At 65.3% G+C, this 16,969-nt stretch overlaps 2 protein-coding genes across 5 annotated transcripts; one reads left to right on the plus strand and one right to left on the minus strand.

Annotated features, from left to right (window-relative positions):
- Positions 1-5,000: 5,000 nt before the first annotated feature.
- PRSS57 (serine protease 57) lies at positions 5,001-9,411 on the plus strand. Its single transcript, XM_047848345.1, is given in 6 exon segments — positions 5,001-5,116; positions 5,347-5,500; positions 5,921-6,065; positions 7,701-7,964; positions 9,027-9,173; positions 9,175-9,411. Coding segments are annotated over 6 exon segments (879 nt in total). The 5' UTR covers positions 5,001-5,037; the 3' UTR covers positions 9,265-9,411.
- An 854-nt stretch (positions 9,412-10,265) lies between these two features.
- Positions 10,266-16,232, minus strand: FSTL3 (follistatin like 3). 4 transcript variants are annotated; one of them, XM_047848373.1, is made up of 5 exons: positions 16,030-16,228; positions 14,492-14,677; positions 12,112-12,327; positions 11,523-11,750; positions 10,266-11,432 (listed from the first exon to the last, which is right to left on the minus strand). In XM_047848373.1, the coding sequence occupies exons 1-5, from the start codon at positions 16,130-16,132 to the stop codon at positions 11,377-11,379; spliced, it is 789 nt and encodes a 262-aa protein (XP_047704329.1). In that variant the 5' UTR covers positions 16,133-16,228; the 3' UTR covers positions 10,266-11,376. The 4 variants fall into 4 exon arrangements, with proteins under 4 accessions (XP_047704329.1, XP_047704327.1, XP_047704328.1 ...); XM_047848371.1 differs by having other exon boundaries at positions 10,266-11,750; positions 12,112-12,625; positions 16,030-16,232; XM_047848372.1 differs by having other exon boundaries at positions 10,266-11,750; positions 16,030-16,230.
- Positions 16,233-16,969: the final 737 nt, after the last annotated feature.

A 16,969-nucleotide genomic window follows, 5' to 3' on the forward strand; every position in this document is an offset into this window, starting at 1 on the left:
CTTGGAACAGCATTGTTCCCGCTCAGGCACATGCCCACTCAGGGCTTGGCACTTTTTCCGTAAAGGCCCAGGTGGTAAGCACTTTCCAGCATTGCAGGCCGATCTGTGTCTCAAGGACTGGACTCTGCCATTGCAGCGGGAGAGCGGCCAAGGGCAGCACGCAGATGCACCCGTGGGGCCGTGTGCCAATAAAACTTTGCTTATGTAACAGGTGCTCGGCCGGTCTGACCCTGCGCTAGGGGCTCGGCAAAAGCGGGCCGTGCGTGCGTTCACCGCTACCCCTCTGCCTCTGTGTCCGCCACGCCCTCAAACATTTCTTGAGCCCCTGACGCTGTTAGGTGCCAGAGGTGCAGAAGCCTTGTCCTCGGAGAGGGGGCGCTTTTTGTCTACTACGTAAATGATGCAAGCTTTGAGGTTCGCGTTTTGTTCAGGGACCGGAGAGAAAGGAGAGCGTACGGATGGAGAGGGGCAGGTGACAAGCCATTCCTGTCCCTCGCCAGCCCTAAACGTCCCAGGGTGCCCGCCTCCCTCAGATCGAAAGCAAAGTCCTCCCTGAGGCTCTCGGGGTCCCCAACAGAGACCCCGACATCCCCAGACCGCTTCCAGGGGGCCAGCCCGGAGGTGGTGCCACAGGAGACAGGGAGATGAGGCAGAGACGGTGGGTGGGCATCCCCGGTGGCACGTGTGGCAGGCGATGGCCGCGAGGTGGGCAGGGCGGGGTGTGCCGTGGGCCAGAGCTGCGCGTTCTCCCCAAGAGGCGGCCGCATCACCCGCTCCCCTCCCCTCCGCTCGGCACCCTGCAGCCCCCATCCCAGTCCGGGGGCATGGTTACTGGACCCTCGGCCCACACCTCCCCCGGCCACTTGCACCCACCGTGTCCCTGATGGCACTCCTTCCCCCTGCTTGTCCTGGGCGTGCCCCCCCCCCCACCAGGGCTCTGCCCAGCAGCCCCTGTCCTGAGCTCCTGCCCGCCCCTGCCCCACCCCCACCCCCGGACGTCCTCTGAGGCCCTGGGACTTCAGGACTCTCTCATGCCGGGCTCTGTGCCGGCCCCCAGAGCCCACCCGTCCCCTGTCACTGAGTCAGAGACGCCCTCACCTTCCCCAGCCATGACCCTAGCTTAGGTCTTGTGTCCTGTCACCACCCCCCCCCCCCCCGCCTCCCAGCCCCGGAGCCTCCCAGGTCTCCCTGCTTCCTCTGTGGACGCCACTGTCCCCATCAGACGCCTGCTGTGGCTCCCCAGGACCCGGCAGCCTAATCCCGGGTCCAGCTGAGCCCTGCCAAGCCCGGCCCTCCCTTCACCTCCCCCACCCGCATCCCAACATCCCGCGTTTGCACCCTCTGTGCCCACCTCCAGGAGGACCTTCCCCACTTGTCCACTGTTACTGGGTCTCCAGGCTTCCCTGTTTTAAAGCCCTACCCCCTTCCCCGTCCTTCTCTGGCCACTGTCTTACCACCTAGTGTTTCTGGCAGACGGCATCACCTGCTCGGTCCACCGGGCACACACTGGCCTGTCTTCCCTGCTGCTGTGTCCCCGGTGCTCAGTCAACAGCCGTGGGATGAGTGGCTTCCTGCCTCCCGCCGGGCACTGTGACCACCCCCCCCCCCCGCCCCATGGGGAGGATGGCAGGCACTACTGCAGCCGGCCGGTGGGCACCCAGCCCCTCGCTGACCCTTCACTGGGCATCTCGAGATGCCCCAGGGTCACCTGTGCCCCAGGCGTGGGGGGGCGGGGGGCGGCTCTGGCCAGGCTGCTTTCCCCAGTGCCCTCCCCAGATGGAAATCTGGAGCCATGAAGGCAGACGAGGCGGGCAGAGGTGGTGGGGCTTGGGCCCTCAAGCCTCAGTTTACCCACTGGAGGCAGGGCTCGCTCAAGGATCCCCCCGTACGAGGCGCCCACCCCGCACCCCTTCTCTGCCAGGCCTTTAGGCGCGGGGCCAGGGAGGGTCCGCGCGAGGCAGGCACGTGCGTCGCAGCCCCACGCTCGCCAGGGCCGAGTCCCGAGAGGCGCTGCGGGGACGCGGGGTGTCGTTGGGCCTGGCGGCGGGCGCACCATCCGTGTCGAGAAATCAGACGCGGCTTCCTTGGAATGCGCGTTCAATTGAGTGGGAGAAGCAAAAGCGTCGTCGAGGGACGCCTGCCGGCCTGGGCCCTTCTAAGCGCTGCTACCGTCCCGCTGACCGCCGAGGCCCCGGCGCAGGCGGGCCAGCTGGGCTCCCCGGGCCCCGACGCCGCGCCCGCCGTCTTCTGGGAAGATTGTGAGCTTTTCTCCCGTTTCCCGTGGCTCCAGACACACCCCCGCCCCCTCTCCTCGCCGCGAGAACCTCTCCTACCACCCTGCTGCCGCCGAAAGGGGCTGTGCGCCTCCTGAGCCGGCCTCCGCACCCTGGCCCGGCCTGAGGGGTGAACGCACCCTCAGGGTGCACCCTCAGGGCTGGGCACCCTCAGGGCTGGGGCCGCCGGACTGGGTAGACTGGGCCTGCTCGTGGGACGGCCCTGGGAGCTCCAGCTTCCGAAGGTAAGGGAGACGGGAGATTCGAGGTCTGACGGAGCCACCGGCTCTGGCCGCGTGGGCCCTGGGTCCCCTCTGCACGTCATCAGAATCCACGTGCACCCCCGGGGAGGCTGGGTTCTCGGCACCCGATCCAAGCTCGCTCAGGAGAAGAAATCCATCTGACTGTGAGTTAATCTCCTCGACGTAGAAAGAGCTCCAACAGACCCGTGGCGAAAGTAAGCGTTCAGTAAAGGGAGCTGTCGTTATCATCGCCGTCATTGTCACCCTCGTCACGGCTGAGCCTGCTCTGACCAGGAAAGCCACCCAAATTTTCTGCGGGAGGACCCTTCAAGGACTGAAGTCCAGAGCTGTGGTGTCGGACCCTGTGCCGGGCAGCGCAGACAAGTCAGGCTCCCCTCTCTGGGCCTCAGTTTGGGAAACGGAAACACTGACCCCTGACCCGCTCCTCGGGGCTTTGGGAAGCTCGCTTGTTTGACCAGGAAGGACGGTTATTTGTTTCATAATCTTTCACCGGATGGGAAGGAAACAGGCCTGGCTGTGGGCAGAGGCAACAGGGGCCGGCCTGAGGCCGCAGCCCTGACCCCCTACTTCCCTCGCTGGGTGACCTTGGCCAAGGCACTCGCCCTCTCTGCGTATCGGTTTCTCCATCGGTCACGGGGGTACAAACAATGCCGACCACCTCAGGTTGTAGGACCGAACGGGACCCCTGCAGCTTTGGGCCATGCCCCCCCCCCCCCCCCGCAGCGCCTCAGGAGGAGTGTGGCCAGGGGGACTGACTGAGGTCTGGGGCAGCCCCAGAGCAGACAGGGCCCCACGTGGCCCCTCACGGAAACGGCCACCGCAGGGCTCTGGGTGGCCACATGGGGTCTGACGCTGGCAGAAACAACCGTGACGCTGACCTTGTGGTTTCTTCCCGCGGGTTCTCCCGGCCGTGCTGGTTCCCGCCGGCTGGTCTGACGGGTCACCACGGACATGGTGGCTTAGCGAGACATGCACTTAGTACCTGATCAGTGGGCCTCACGGGGCTCAAACCCAGACGGGCCGGGGGCCTCCTCCAGGCCAGCTGGTTCCCCCTCACCCCGCTAGCTTTCACGGCTCTGGACCTTGTCTGTGAAATGGGGTGATGACACACGTGGACCGGGGGGCGCTAAGTGCGGCCCCAAAGACGTCCCTGTCCTGGTCCCGGGACCAGGCACCTGTCATATCACCAGGCGGGGGTGACCTGGGGGCTCGGGGGGCCCGGTGTCCTCACGAGGTCCTCACGAGAGGGAGGCAGAGAGCCGGGCGGACCCCGTGCTGCTCTGGAAGCTGGGAAAGGGGGAGACGGGGCTCCCTGGGGCCCTGGGGGGAGCAGCCCTGCCCACGCCTGGGTGTCAGGACTTCTGAGCCCAGAGCTGTCAGAACCGGCGTGTGGTGACGGGTCCCAGCGGCCCCGGGAGGTCACACAGACATGCCAGGCAAGTTCGAGTCTGGGCAGCATCTGGGGGTGCGGTCACAGGCTCCCGACTCGCAGGGACCCTGAGAGGTGGTACCATAGGGGGCGCAAGACGGTGCCCCACTGAGACCTCTTCGTGGCGTCCCGGGAGCTGGGTGAGGACACTTCCCAGCCGTGCTGCTGCGGCCGCGCACCATGGGGAGGCTGGGTGAGCGGCCGGGGCCTAAGGGAGGGGTGGGGATGGGCTGCGGGAGGGGTGGGGATGGGCTGCGGGTCTGGGGGCTCCAGCCTTAGCGCCCTGTCCCCACACCCCCCAAAACAGAAACCTCAGCCCCCTCAGTGTGGGCCCACAGCCCGTGACACCGGAACCTGCCCGCCGGCCTCCAGCATCACATGGCCTCACCCTCCTGCCCTGTGATGGCCAGCCGGACGGCCACCACCCCGGCTCCGCGAGGTGGCCTGGCCGGCAGAGTGGGAGGGGCACCTGGGGGGGGGGGGGCCTCGGTCACTGCCACACTCCTATCTCCAGCTCCTGCCAGAGGCTGTATACAGTAGGCACTCGGTAAGTGCAACAGAGGCAGCAACCACCTCAGGGCTTTCCGGGGAACTCGCAGCCCTGAGGTCGGTGCCGGAGTTGCAGAGGGGGAGCAGGTGGCAATGGGGCCAGACCCCGTCCGGCTGGAGAGGCGGCCCCACACGCCCAGGGGGCAGCTGGGGGCACGATGCCTGTCGGCCGGGTCCTGGCCGCTGCAGGAAGCTCCCTGCACGTGCTCCGTGGGCAGATGCTGGATAAACCGAGGCACGGGGCGGTAAGTGGCCTCTGGGGTCACCTCCGGGCCCTGCAGAGCCAGGCTTCGCCCCAGGCGGGCAGTTCCTAGAGCCACGCACTCGTCCCCTCGCCGCCCTGTGTCCTGGCCTCCTGGACGGCTGGGACCGTCAACGGCCCGAGGCCTCCCAGAGGCGCCAGCGCCGAACTGGGCGTTGCTGGTGTGGCCTGGCCGACCTCCCACCACAGGCCACAGCCAGGTTCCCCCTTTCCGGGCCGTGTCCCGCAGAGCTCTGAGGGAGCCACCAGCCGGTGACAGCCATGGGGCCCCAGGCGAACGAGCTGGGCCGCCTGCTGCTGGCAGTGTCTGTGGCCCTCACGCTGCCTACGGGGCCCCCAGGTAAGAGCCCCCGACCCCGTGCAGCTACTCAGCCCTCTGGGTCGCTGCCCCTCTCGGCCTCAGCTGGGACTGGGGGCCGGGGTGGAGGCCCAGGCCCAGGGTTTTCTGGAGTCCAGGCTCCCTCCCGGCACGCTCGAGGACCTCGTCCGGGCGCCTCGCCCCCACCCGACCCCCACCCCGGCAGGTGCCGGAGCCGCTCGCATCAGCCCTCTGTCCCGCCCCTCCTGCAGGCTCCCGGGGAGCCCGGATCATCGGGGGCCACGAGGTGAAGCCCCACTCCCGGCCCTACATGGTGTCTGTGGCCTTCGAGGGCCAGCACCACTGCGGAGGCTTCCTGCTCCGCTCCCGCTGGGTGGTCTCCGCGGCCCATTGCTTCAGCCACAGGTGAGCCCACCCCGGGGGCCGCCCCCGCCGCCGCCACTCGGGCCCCAGGCCCCCGGCTCCGGACGGCAAGGGGGGGCTCGGCGAGAAGAGTGTGTGAGAGCGACGTCGTGGCCACAGCCGGGGTTGCAGCCCTGGGTCCGCTCCGGGTTTCCTGTTGAATAACCACGGCGTTGCCACGGAAAATATTGGGGGTGATGGTGTAACTGAGGGGGGTGCTGTAAGAAACGTAGGCAGTATCGCCCGTGTTCTAAGTACCGCGTGATAATATGTATTAACGTTAATAGCGCGCCTATCTAGGTGAAGGCTGTAATTGAGGTGGGAACGGGAATAAACGTAATTATGGCCGTGGGGCCGCACCCCGTTCTGCAGACGGGGACGCCGAGACCCCAGGCTCGCTCTCAGTTGCCCCTCCCCCTGCAGGGACTCCCGAATGGGCCTGGTGGTGCTGGGGGCTCACGTCCTGCACAGCTCGGAGCCCACACGACAGGTGCTGGGCATCTCCACCGTCGTCAGGCACCCGGACTACCAGCCCGCCACCCACGCCAACGACATCTGTCTACTGCAGGTGAGCCTGGGGGGGCACCGGACGCGGGTCTGGCCCGTCCCTGGCCACCCCCGCATGTTTTAAAAACAGCTGTAAGGTCCTGTGAGCACCCGAGTCAGATTATGTCCCGCCTCTGCCCTCTGTGCCTCCCACATGGTCCCCTCGGTGCCCCCTGGGGGCAGACTGAGCCATCAGTGTTGCCCCCATGCCCCCTACGCCCGGGCCTTTGCCCTGGCTGCGTCCCCTCCAGGGCGCCGTTCCCCCAGACACCGCATGGCTTTGTCCCTCAACCCTTCCCAGTCTTCCCTCAAATGTCCCCTCCTCTGGGACCTCCCTCGAGAAGCCCCTGTCACCTGCCCTCCCCCGGCCCCCCCACCTCCCCATCCCGTCCCTCTGTCCCAACTTCCTTGTGTCCCCCACAGCTGAAACCATTTGCTTCTTCACCAACGTTCACTGCTTCCTCCTCCAGACTTGGAGCGCAGGGATTTTTATCTCCTTGTGGCCGTTTGTAGCGCACGCCAGGCCCCGGTGTTCACGCTGAAAGGGGAAATGCGTGAGACTCTAGGACACCAGATACTCTAGTCGCTGCCCCCCAGGCCCTTTGTGGGGTTTCCGGGCAGGAAGTGGCTCCTTCCCTCCCTGCCCACACAGGTGCGTCCTTTCTGAGCGCCCCCCACCCCCCCACCCCTGCCTGCCTGGGAGTCGCCCCCCGCAGGACGCTCCGGTGCCCCAAATTCAATTCCAGGGGCCCCCAGGGCCTCCGTTTTCAAGGGAAAACACCTCAGGCCTGCTGTCCAAATGTGGTAAAAAGTCAAAACAGAGATGCTCAGCGTAACAGAAATAGGTTCCTGGGAACGAGAGGGTTGGGGGCGGGGGCTGTTCTCCAAGCAAAATGAAAAGGGGGCAGCGAGTATCCGCGGCCAAAGCTGGCATGTGGGTTTTGCTCATCTGTGAAACCCCAAAACCTGGAGCCCACAGCTCTGGTCACCCGTCCCGTTATGCAGCTGGGGAAACTGAGGCTGGGGTACGGTCAGGATATGGTCACGGTTAGGGAGTGAGTACCAAAACCAGGGACCTGAGTCATTCATCCCATAAACGCTGACTGAGCGCCCACCAGCTGTTTTGGGCCCTGGACACCCCAGGGCCGGTCCCCTTAGAGCTTCCGGTCCAACTCGGTGGCAGCTGGGTAAATCGGCCTTGGCAGGGGCACATGGAACCCGGAGGAGGCTCCTGTCCTATCCTGGGAGTCTAGGAAGGCTCCCTGGAGGAGGTGGCATCTAAGCTGAGACCTGAAGGCTGGATAGGGAGGGTGTTCCGGCGGGGGGCGGGGGGGGGGAGTGGGGGGGTGGTGGGGACCAGGGAATGACAGTAAATTCATTCTGGGTAGAGGGGAGGGCTGAATGGTGAGCCAGGACGCATTGTCCCAGGAACAATGGGGAGTCAGGGGAGAGCTTGCGAGTAGGGGAGATGCTGGTTGGAAGGACACCGCTGGCAGCTGGGGAGGCCAGCGTCCTGGTCTGAACGGGTGAGGCCTGATGGGCAGGCCCGCGTGGCAGCAAGAGGCCACAAAGAGCCAAGGTGTCATGATGGGTAAACTGAGGCAGGAGCACTGATGGGCGGTTGGGGGTAAACCCAAACTCAGCGGTCTCTCTGCAGCTCAACGGCTCTGCCATCCTGGGTCCTGCGGTGGGGCTGCTGAGGCTGCCACGGAGAGGCGCCACGCCACTCAGGGCGGGGGCACGCTGCCGGGTGGCTGGCTGGGGCTCTGTATCCGATTTCGAGGACCTGCCACCCGGGCTGATGGAGGCCGAAGTCCGCGTGCTGGGCCTGGACGTCTGCAACAGCTCCTGGAAGGGCCAGCTGAGCCCTGCCATGCTCTGCACCCACAGTGGGGACCGCCGGAGGCGTGGCTTCTGCTCGGTGAGACACTGGGTCCCCACCCTACCTTCCTGCAATATGGGCAAACCGAGGCCCACAGACAGGGTTAGAGAAGGCAGAGGCTTGGGAACTAAGTCCTTAAGCTCACCTTTGACCAGATGAAGCCTCACTGAGGCCCTGGAAGGACAAAGACTTTTCCGAGGTCACAGGGCTGTCACGTACAGCTGTGCGGATCGCGCATCGCACAAAGGGCTACAGATTTGTGTATTTATAAGCAGCGTTCAGTAGGGGGCAGTAACAGATCTCCGTCAAGGAGTTCCTGCTCCGGAGACCCTGCGTGGACTCTGGGCAACCCTGGCCCTGGTGCCGAGGGAGAAACAACCTGGAGGGTTTTTTTGTTCCTGGCAAGAGAGTGATTCAAAACAGATTCTGGAGTCCCACCGCATGCGTCCAAATCCAGACCGTGACACTTCCCAGGTGTGTGGCCTTGGAAAAGTCACCTCACTTTTCTGGACCTTTCTTTACCTGTAAAACTGCCACACTAATAGTACCTACTTCCTAGGGTCAGAGGTGATTTCAGATTACAGTTAGGCTGATACGACTGGGAAGGGGAGAGGAGGGGAGGAAGCGGGAATTTTAGGGTGAGTATTCAGGAAGGCTTCTCAGAGGAGAGCACCTTTTGAGCTGAGACTGGAAGGAGGCTTGAGGAGATCTGAGGGAAGGCATGCCAGGCAGAGACACCCATCACAGGGCTGCCATGTACAGCTGTGCAAGTTGTGTACTGCACAAAGTACTGCAGACTTGTATATTTATACCAGCAGTGTCCAATGGGGGCAGTAACAGGTCTCAGGGATATGGGAAAGCCCAGAGGCCAGACCAAGCTTGGTTTGCTTCAGGAACAGCCCAGAAGGCTGGTGGGGCAGGAACCTAGGGAAAGGCGTGCAGACAGATGGGTGGGGGCTAGATGCTCAAGTCCCTTGAAGGCTGTAAGTTTAGTTTTTGCTGGAGGAGCGCTAGGAAGCCTTGGAAGGGTTTCGAGGCAGGGAGGCCAGGGAAAGAGGCCCAGAGATGGACCCCTGACCTTGCCTTTCCCTCCACCCCCAGGCGGACTCTGGGGGACCCCTGGTGTGCAGGAACCGGGCACATGGTCTGGTCTCCTTCTCTGGACTCTGGTGCGGCGACCCTAAGACCCCCGATGTGTACACGCAGGTGTCTGCCTTCGTAAGCTGGATACAGGATGTGGTTCGAAGGCCCAAACGGGCCCCAGCCCAGTCCCCTGCCCGGGACCGCTGGGTTCCTGCAGGAGTTGCCTGAACCACAACAGCACGGCGTACACAAATGAGGTGGTAAATGATTCAGATAGCTCCTGCCTGGAAATTCCATGGCTGGGGCAGGGCATCCGTGGGCCCCCAAACTCCAGGAAGCCTGGTGTATCCGTGGGGTGGAGGGTGGGGTAGAGAGGGCATCGGTTCCAAATGCAAAGGGCCAAAATGACCAAATAAAATGTTAACTGAATAACCAGACACGATGGTTCACCTCCAGGGCCCATCCACGATCCTTCGAGTTTCTGTCTCAGCGAGGCCAAGGGTCTGGCCCGGCCACAGCCTCCCTGACACCGTGAGCTGCTTGCTCAGAGGCCTCATCTGGTCCTCTGGCTTCGGGACCCAGGCCCCTCCCCGCCCTCCTCACCACCGGCCCTTCTGGATTTACCGACCCCCACCCGACAGCCTGCACTCAGGACAGCCTCTTGGCCTTTGCCCAAGCAGTGGCCCAGCCTAGCGCATCTCCCCCTCGGCCTCCAGCTAACCACACCCAGGCATAGATGGGGAAACCAATGGGGATGGGGGGGGGGGGTCTCCTGGTCCTCTGTGTAGAGTCTCAGGCTGGCCTGGCCCCACGTGAAGTCTGTTATTCACTGAAGAAAGTGCTGGCACATGGCCACGTCTGGGTAAGTCCCAGCTGGTGTTAGGGTCGTCGTATTGTTTTTAACGGTGTTATGGCGACCATCACACCCCCAGCCCTTCCAGGCCAGGCCTCTGTTTCTGGAGCCTAAACCCGCTGGCTTCTCCGGAGTGCCCTAAGCCATCTTGACTGCCTCTTCTGTCTCCTGCCCTACGAAGGCTTCCTTTCTCCCCCCGGCCTCACCCTGCACCTCACCTACCTCAGCCCTCTCCCTGGCTGCCGCCCACTGCCCAGAGGTGGACACTGAGGCCCAGAGACAGAAGGCATCTCCCCCAGATGCTCCCAGAGCCCCCCACTCACCACCCTCACAGCCCCCTAGGCTTCCGACTGGGTGGAGGCACTGGCAAAAGGAGACTGCACAGAGGCTCGGACACTCCAAAGTGGCTTTTTATAGTCTTTATTTCTTTGGTGAGGCAGGACCCCAGGGTGCGAAGGTGGCCTCAAGGGCACTTTTCTGGGTGTCACAGGTAAGGCACTTCCGAGGGGCCAGGAGAGGACGAAAACAACTGGCCCCTGCACGGCTCACTGCAAACTCGGGGAGGTGGGCTCCTGCCTGTTGGGCCCCCCCATGTCCGGTCTGAGCCTCTGCCACATGCAGACACGGGGAGGTGACACTGAGCAAACAGAAGGCAGCGACCCTGCCCAGAGCCAGCATCTGGCAGGTGTCAAAACTCCCGGCCGGCTGGTGGTTGAGGTGGGTCCACCTGGAAACTGGGCTTAGAGGCTTGGCCAAGGCATGTCTCATGGGACCGAGGGGTCCTGGTCTGGACCTTCCCTTCGGATGGAGCAGCAGGGACGAGGGGGTGCCGCTAAGACATACAGCTCTAGGAGGCAGGGTGTGCAGTCGGCCTTGGCACACAAACCCCACGGTGGGTGAGCAGGGGCTCTTTTGTGGGCCCCACTGGGTCCCGCCCAAAGTGCACTGGGCACCACGACACATAGTGCTCTCTTCTGGCCTCTCCCACCCCAGGAGACACACTGGGCTCTTCTCAGGAGCCACCACAGGACGTCCTGGGGAAATGGAAATGGAGGCACTGAGAAGGTAGGGCCTGGAGTCCTTGAGCGGCTTGTGGACAGTGGCTGCTTCCTTGGCCTATCTGGGGCCTGGGAGGTTCTGCGGCTCATTTATACACATCCGGGCTGTGGACCCCTTCGTTACTCCCAGTCTGCGGTCTAGAAGGTGGGGGTGCCTCTTCATTAATTGCTGGCAGGCAATCCCCAGCCCTCTCCGTGGTGACCATAATTTAAGCTAACCCCTAGAGCAGAAGCATGGGGTCCTCCTGCCTGGAGTGGGGAGCCCCACCTACCAGCCCCACTCCCAGGCCCCCTTCCCCCAATCCTTCCAAGGTATTGTCAGGGGGCTCCAGGGCTCCTCCTAAGTGGTCCCGGCCCAGGCTCTGGGGAGTGTCCATGGGACATAAATTAGACTCGGCTGTGGCAATAAATAAAACGGGGAGGCCTTGAACGCCAGGCCCAAGCCGGCCCCACGGGCTCACACGAAGTTCTCCTCCTCCGACTCCGACTCCGCATCCGACGGCTCAGGGGTGCCTGAAGAGCGGGAGGGACGAAAAGAAAAGTGGGGGCGCGGAGAGGGGCGGGAGGTTGGGCCCCACCGCTGCTCCCCGCTCCGCGCCACACCTGCACAGCTGCCCGGGTGGCGCACGCCGATGGAGCGGCCCAGGAAGCAGGTGGCCTGGCGGAGGTGACACGAGGACATGTAGGTGACGTTGTTGTTGCCGCAGAGCTCCTGGCCGGGGCTGGAGGGCGCGGGACAGGGCGCCGCGCGACACACCACGCAGTGGGCGCTGCCGGTCTGGTCCACCACGCACGACTGCGGGCGCGGGCACATCACGTGCGCGCACGACTCTGCGAGCGGGGAGCCAGGACCGGTCAGGGGCGGGGGCCAGCCCGCCGCAGGTTCCACCCGCAGGCCCCGCCCCCGGCCGCGCCGGAAGCCACACCCCTTCCGCGCGCCCCGCCCACTCTCGTTCCACACCCGGGCCCCGCCCCTCTGGTTGCACCCGCAAGCCCCTCCCTGAGTCACGCACCCCAACCTCGCACCCCATGTGAGCCTCCCTTCCCGAAACCCCACCCCGCTTTTCCTCATTCCGACCGACCCCGGCAGAAGACCCAATCCGGCGGCGCTGTCCCTTCGCTAGGCCCCTCCCTCAGAGCGCCGCCAGGCCCCGCCCCCCGCAGGCCCCGCCCCCACCCCGCCCCCACGTACTGCGGCAGCGTCCTGGGTACATGACGCGCAGGTCCGGGTGGCCGCGGCAGCGCGCGGCGCGCAGCTCGCACTCGTCGCGGTAGGTGGCGCCGTCGGAGCCGCAGACCTGCAGGCGCGCCGGGAGCCCAGCGCAGTCGGGCGCGCACTCGCAGCGCGGGCGGCCCCCCTGCATGCGGCACGTCTTGCCGGGGCCGCACTCCACGCCCTCGCACGAATCTGCGGACACAGGGCACGCGCGCGTGGCGGTGGCGGTGGTGGTGGTGGAGAGGTGCGTGGCCGAGGCCGGGCGTCCTCGGAGCCCACGGCACCCCCGTCCCTGCTCTGACGCCGGAGGCCGGGCGGGAGTCCGGGAACCCCGGAGAGGACGACTGGTTCAGAGTCTGGGTGCGGGATCCGTTGGGGACGAGATCAGCCACGGTCCCGGTGGACCGGGAGTCGAGGCTGCGCCTGGGCTTGGGGTTCTGTCTGGAGTTGGGGCTCGGAACGGGCGGGAGTGGGTTGTTTCCGCTCGGTTCTGGGGGTCCAGGAACGAGCTTCCAGTACCCAGTCCCGGTGTCGCTCCGCAGCTGGGCCACCCGCTGGGGCTGGCGTCCGTTCCCTGATTTACGCGCGGTTATGGGAAGGCCGGCGCGGGGCCCGGCTGCGTCACCAGAGGGGGGCCCCACCCCGTCCAGGAGCGGGCCTGGGGAGGACCGGCCGCGTCTGTTCCCCGGGCCTGCCAGGACCAACCCAGAGGAGCCGTCGGGGAGGGTGGGGCGTTGGCACCTGGCCTGAGGCGCATTTTCTGGGGAGGGGGCTTCCCACATCCCCAGCCCAGTGAGCCCAGGGGATACCCCTCCCCCCGCCAGCCCTATTTCTCAGGCAGGGAAACAGGTCTGGCCAGGGCAGGTCTCTCCCTGGGGTCTTCGCTCCCCCCCCCCCCCCCCCCCCGACCTATTACTGCGCTGCTCCTCTCACAGGCCCTCCCAGGCTGCTCGCTGTCTCTCAGCCACCCCTAGGAGGTGATGACACTTCATTAGCATTTTACAGAAGGGGGAAATCGAGGCCCTGTCACAGCCGTGAGTGGAGGGGAGCCAGGGGCCCCTCAGCATGAGAATTCCAGGCCAGGCCCCAGATGGAACCCCCCACCTCTGTTGCTTGTGGACCTGGAGGGCAGACTTGAGCTCTTGAGTTCAGCCTCAGTTGCCCTGTGTGGAAGTGAGGCTGACTGGGGTACCCACCTTACAGGCGGAGCATGAGCATAAAATGAGCTGGTGCACTGGTGCCCCCAACCAGGCAGAGGCAGGGCATGTGGGCCGCACCTGGGCACCTCCCACGCTGCCTGCCCACACACACATCTGGAAACGCTCCCCCTGGGTGGCTTCACAAGCAGAACGGAAGTGGGAGAACGGAGTTCCCTTCCCCAAGGCCAGATGAGATGTGGTGGTGGTGGGGGGGGGGTGATCTGGACCTTCTCATGCCCCGGCCAGGCACTTTTTGAAGTCTGCCCTCCCCCTGCCAGAACCCAGAGTAGGTTCTGGAGGGAGCCAGCCAGGGCACATGGCAGTGAGTCCAAGACCACCCAGCCAGGCCGAGCGGGGATTAATCACATCCCAGTGGCCAGCTGGGCTCTGGGCTTGGCCCTCAGCTCCAGCCTCCTCCCTGCTCCCCTGCCCTGACCCCACCCACTAGGGCCTGATCCCATACTTTCTCCATCTGGCAAACTCCTAATCACACTCCAACACCCTGGTCCTAATGCCCACTTCCTTCAAGCCATGCATCACACTACCTCTGGGCCCTTGCAGGTTCAGCCCCGGCCAGAGAGGCCTGGGAGGATCCCCAGCCCCTTCTCCAGAGCAGAGAATATGTCTTGGCTTATTCACTCAATCATTCTGCCTTCAAAGAGCTCCTAGGCTGAAGAAAGAGGCAGCATTTCTCAGAACACGATCCAGAAGGGACACGCTTATGAAACATGCATCTGTGGCCACACCACAGATCGCTGGAATCTGGGGTGATGGGAAGATCAAGTGTTTGGGAGCACTGCCTGTGGAGTCACAAACCCAAGTGGCCAGTTAGGAAAATCCGTCTTCCTAGGACTTGGGTGTGAGTCGGGTCTACCAGGTGGGGTGCAGCTGGGAAAGGCCATCCAGGCAGAGGGCTCAGCACGGGCAAGGGCCTAGAGGCTAGAAACCAAGCTGGGGAGTCCTCCAAGCTTCTTCCTGAATCCTCAACAGAGGGAGGCTGAGGCCTGGACCCTCAGGTCCCCTGTCTCTCTCCGAGCCCCGGGTCCCCCCACAAACACCCTTCCTAACAGCCACACCCCCAAGGTGGGGAGCTCATTCGCAGCTGCCCCACCTGCTGCGCGGTGACCCTGACCCGTGGCTGATGCCCAGGAGCTCACCTTTGCAGGGGAGGCAGTGGACAAGGCCCAAGAAGCCCAGAAGGCTGATCTTGTTCCCCGGGTGAGTGAAGTTGGACCAGGCGGTGTCAATGTTGCTGGTGGCACAACACTCGGCTTGGCTCACGTCAGTCTGCAGCACCAGACTGCAGGTGGCCTCTCGGCCCTGCTGGAGCCAGCAGACGCCGCCTGTGGACGAGGGGGACAGCGACCACTGGACCAGAGGTGCCCTCCTATGCCGCTCCCAACGCCCAGGCCTTCCACCCAGCTCCCCACCCACGGGGGATGCATACAGTTGGTGCTCGGTGATTACACAGGGGATGATTTTGCTCCCAACTTGGGAAGGAGGGGCAGAGACCTGCACAGGTGCTCCCATCCCCGCTCCGCTCTCGATCCCTCTGGGATTCTTCCTCCTCTCTGAGCCCCACCCCACACACAACCCTCACTCTTGGTGGGAAGCTCTCCCTACCCCACCCCCGACCTTGCCCCAGGCCCCCAGGCCCCCAGGCCCAGGCCTGGCGTCCTGCCCAACCAGTCAAACACTCAGAGCTTGACATGCCGGGGTCAGTGGGCCCCGGAGCCCCCTCTCCGCCTCTGCCCTCTGTCTAGACAGGGCCCGAGGGCACGCAGAGCCCCCCTCGCCCAGCAGCCCCCCCTTGCCTGGCCCGCCTCTTACTCACTCCAACTTGGGAACATTCTCCTTGCATGAGCTCACATCTCCCTGGGGACACGGCCTTCGGGGAGGGGGCTCAGCTCTCCCCTTCATGCGGGGCTGGGGTGGGGCTGCCGGGTGGGGTCGGAAGGCAGATAGCCCTCAATCCCTTCACCCTTAAATGGGGGCGGGAATGGCCCCGGCCCCCATCCCCGGGAGCTTGCTGGTTCCTTTCGGGGGGCAGCTCTGGGAACTCAGCACTCTGGCACCCGTCTTCTAAAAGGAGAAACTGAGGCCAGCAGTGGGGATATTCCTTGCCTGGCATCCCCTAACAAGTGGCAGGTACGGGACTCCAATGGCCCGTCTGCCTAAGCCAAAGCTGGGGAGGATCTGACACTTCCGGTGGAGGTCCTGGGGCCTGCCACCCCCCCCCCCCCAACCCACTCCCGCCTCTCTGGGGCTTCAGGACATAGATGGTTCCGGTTCGAATCCTGACTTGGCCACCGACGGGCTGTGTGACTGCGCCTCAGCTCCCCCATCCGGAAAATGGGCGTGAGAGTACACACATTAATGGGCTATCACATGAATTCAAGGAGGCGAGAGGTAGACACTCAGCGCTCGATAAATGTCAGCCGTCATCGAGACGACCACTCTTGACAATTGTGAAAGGGAGTCACGTCTGCTCTGCTGACCTCCTGGTGACCCTCCTTCAGGCCCTTTGGGGCTGGGGGAGGGGAGCCCCAAGCCCTCCCGGACTGAACCTGAGGAGGCCGCCCGATCAGCGGCTAGCACGGCCGCCGTGCCCCCAACGTCTCCCCCAAGGCCCGCATTCCGGGCAGGCCCACGTGGGTGGCCCACCCCGCCCGCCCCTTCCGGCCGCCCCACTCACCGGGCGCGGGGTCCCCCGAGCCCACGGAGCCCACGAAGCCCACGGCCCAAGCCAGGGCCCCCCAGGGCAGTGGCCACAGTGGCCCCGGCGTCCCGGGACGCATGGCGGAGGCAGAGACGGCGGCGGCCCCCGCGTCGGAGGCGCGGGCGGGCGGGCGGGCGGGCGGGCGGCTGGGAGGGCGGCGGCACCGACTTCCCAGCGCGCCGCGGCCGGGCGCTCCCTATAAAGGTCCCGCTGGCTGCGGGCGGGGCCGGGCCGGGGCGGGGCGCGGGGGCCGGGGCGCGCACGGTGTGTGCAGGGGCTGGGCCTGGCCACCCCGGGGGCAGCTGCGCGGGAGGGGGGGGGGGGGCGGGAGTGCGACCCGGGAGCCCGAGAACTCGCCCGGGAAGGTGTCCCCGTGGCCGGGGCCAGAGGGCCAGCCTGGCCCCTGGTGTGAGCTCCGGGGCTCACCGCGCGTTTGGGGAGGTGGGGTCTTCGGCCGGAGGGCTGTGGCTGAGCTCGCCGGGGACCCACGGGGAGCCGGCCTACGGTTCCGTGTCAGCCGCGTCGTGGCTTGCTTGCGGTCGCTCGCTCACGTGGCGCCCCCAGACTCATCCCCGCCCCGGTGCGCCCACACACTTCCGGAGACCTGAGTCCCGGCAACGCCCACTCGCACCCCGGGGGCCCCCACCTGGCCGCTGGAGCCCGTGGGCACAGCTGGGCGTGAGCAAGTGCGGGTGGGCGAGGGCCGGGCGGCAGCAGAGGCGGAGGGGCGCAAGGGCGACAGCGGGAGACCCAGAGCCACCAACGGTCCCTCCCGGCGTCGTGGACAGCAGCGATCCTACCGCACGACTGCCCCCCAGACCCCTGCAAACGGTCCTCCCAGGCCGCACCAAAGAGAACTCACTGGCTAGGGTTTTCTCCTCTCCCCAGGTTCAGTGCTGTGTCTGCAGCCCCTGGC

This window comes from Prionailurus viverrinus, unplaced genomic scaffold (assembly GCF_022837055.1).
Source record: "Prionailurus viverrinus isolate Anna unplaced genomic scaffold, UM_Priviv_1.0 scaffold_60, whole genome shotgun sequence".
Taxonomy (NCBI): domain Eukaryota; kingdom Metazoa; phylum Chordata; class Mammalia; order Carnivora; family Felidae; genus Prionailurus; species Prionailurus viverrinus.

Coding starts and splice junctions, on each gene's coding strand:
- FSTL3 (XM_047848370.1), bottom strand. CDS start 12,917: ATGTGGGAAGCCCCCTCCCCAGAAAATGCGCCTCAGGCCAGGTGCCAA. Junction 11,751..12,111: donor GTACCCAGGACGCTGCCGCA/GTACGTGGGGGC, acceptor CCCCGCTCGCAG/AGTCGTGCGCGCACGTGATG.